This window comes from Myotis davidii, unplaced genomic scaffold (genome assembly GCF_000327345.1).
Source record: "Myotis davidii unplaced genomic scaffold, ASM32734v1 scaffold3578, whole genome shotgun sequence".
NCBI classification, from domain to species: domain Eukaryota; kingdom Metazoa; phylum Chordata; class Mammalia; order Chiroptera; family Vespertilionidae; genus Myotis; species Myotis davidii.
The window spans coordinates 412,685-414,264 of record NW_006289094.1 but is presented as its reverse complement, the minus strand read 5'-3'; the positions used below and the strand labels follow the sequence as shown (position 1 = coordinate 414,264).

Here is a 1,580-nt window from a genome sequence, read left to right as displayed (position 1 = left end):
CGGTGCGCTGGCCCCCAGCCAGCCCGACTCCCGGAGGCCGGTTTGGCCAGACCTTCTCCCCCAAGTCAGACAGTCCCCGGCCTGTTCCCGAAGGACCGACCCCCCAAGGACAACCGTGGGCGCGGCCTGGCCCGGGGCCACCTGCCCCATGGGGAACTCTGTCCGGTTGGGTCACCTGGGACCCTGGGGGGCGCTGGGTCGGCATCTCAGGGCGGGGAGAGAAGACGTCATGGGGGCAGCACCTCGGGGGGCCGCGGGTCGTGGATGGCACAAGGCTTGGAGACATGGACACACGGGGCGGGCACCGGCCAAAGCGCCCACGCGGGTGTGGAGCCTCGCGGGTGCGGGGAGAGCTGGCGGACTGCAGCTCTGCGGGACAGCAGGTCAGCGGTGTCTGGGCAGCACCTTAGAACCAGGCAGGCCCCCCTCTAGGATGGTGTCGAGGTAAGAAATGTCCAAATCTGTAGGGACTTTTCATGCATTTATTAGAGCCAAACTGGTGACGTTTGCCCGGGAGTAACGTCTCAGTGGGTTGAGAAAACGCTCCTGAAAACGGCAGTTTTGCAGCTTGTGTTGCAAGTTAGAATAAAAGGAGGCGCAAGGGGGCGGGGTCACGTGGAGTCCATGGGCGGTAGATTAAGGGGCCGATGGAAAGCAAAAGTGGGGGACTCTCGGATTGGATGAACACACACAGAATGGGCTGCGGGTTCAAATTGTTAGGTTGGGTGGCTCAGGAGGCAGCGTAGGAAATAAAGGGAGTCGAGGTAACCAGAAAAGAAAGAAAAAAAAGGCTTTATTCTGCATCCCCGGGCGACCCACGGACCCCAAAGACGGGGCACGTGGATCCGCACCAACAGGGAGGGGGCGCTTTTTTTAGTCGGCTGTTGGTGAGGGCGGGGAGCATGAGCTGTGGGAGTTCCCGCCGCGGGGGTCCTCGCGGTTTTTCCAGGTGTCGTCATCTGCCTGGTAGCTGACCTGTTAGGAATTCCAGGGCGGGACCGGCATCTGCGTCACCATCTGCCTGGTGCCCTGGACTGTTCCGGATTCTAGGAAGGGCCCAGTGTCTGCGTCACCATCCGCTCCTGACCCCCTTGCGACCCAACACAAATCAAAGTGTCCACAGGGCTGGCTCCTCCCCGAGACTCGGGGGGGTCTGCTTCAGCCCCCGGGGCTCCTTCCTCCCGTTCAGGGTGCAACCACCGCCACAGCCTCCTGGCCCTGGACCCCACGTTTGCGGCCTCTCAGGGCCCCCAGGTGACCCAGGCGGCCTCCCTGCCTAGGGAGCCCTCCTTGGTCACAGAGTCCCCTCTGCCATGTAGCGGAGCTGCTGACAGGTCGGGGGAGCAGGACAGAGACGGCTTTGGGGCCTGGGCCCTGCCGGCCATTCCCATCACCTGGGTTTCACTGAACCACGTGTATTGGGCGTTAGAAGGGGCAGGAGCCCGGACACAGATGTCCGTCCGGGTTGTCCTCTCGTTACCTCTGCCCGGTGTCCTACAAGGGCACATGCCGCTCCTGGCACCACAGTCATGTTGGAGTTGGTTGGTGCGCCTGCCCGTGCCCCTCGCCCCCGCTGGCTG

General features: G+C 63.2%; 1 protein-coding gene across 1 annotated transcript in view; it reads left to right on the top strand.

Moving 5' to 3' along the window:
• The first annotated feature begins 184 nt into the window (after positions 1-184).
• The window catches only part of RNH1 (ribonuclease/angiogenin inhibitor 1), a 13,869-nt gene continuing 12,473 nt past the window's right edge, over positions 185-1,580 (top strand). Inside the window, exon 1 of the mRNA XM_015562394.1 lies at positions 185-444. Within this exon, the coding sequence (XP_015417880.1) occupies positions 230-444 (215 nt within the window). The 5' untranslated portion in view covers positions 185-229. The remainder of the gene's footprint in view (positions 445-1,580) is intronic.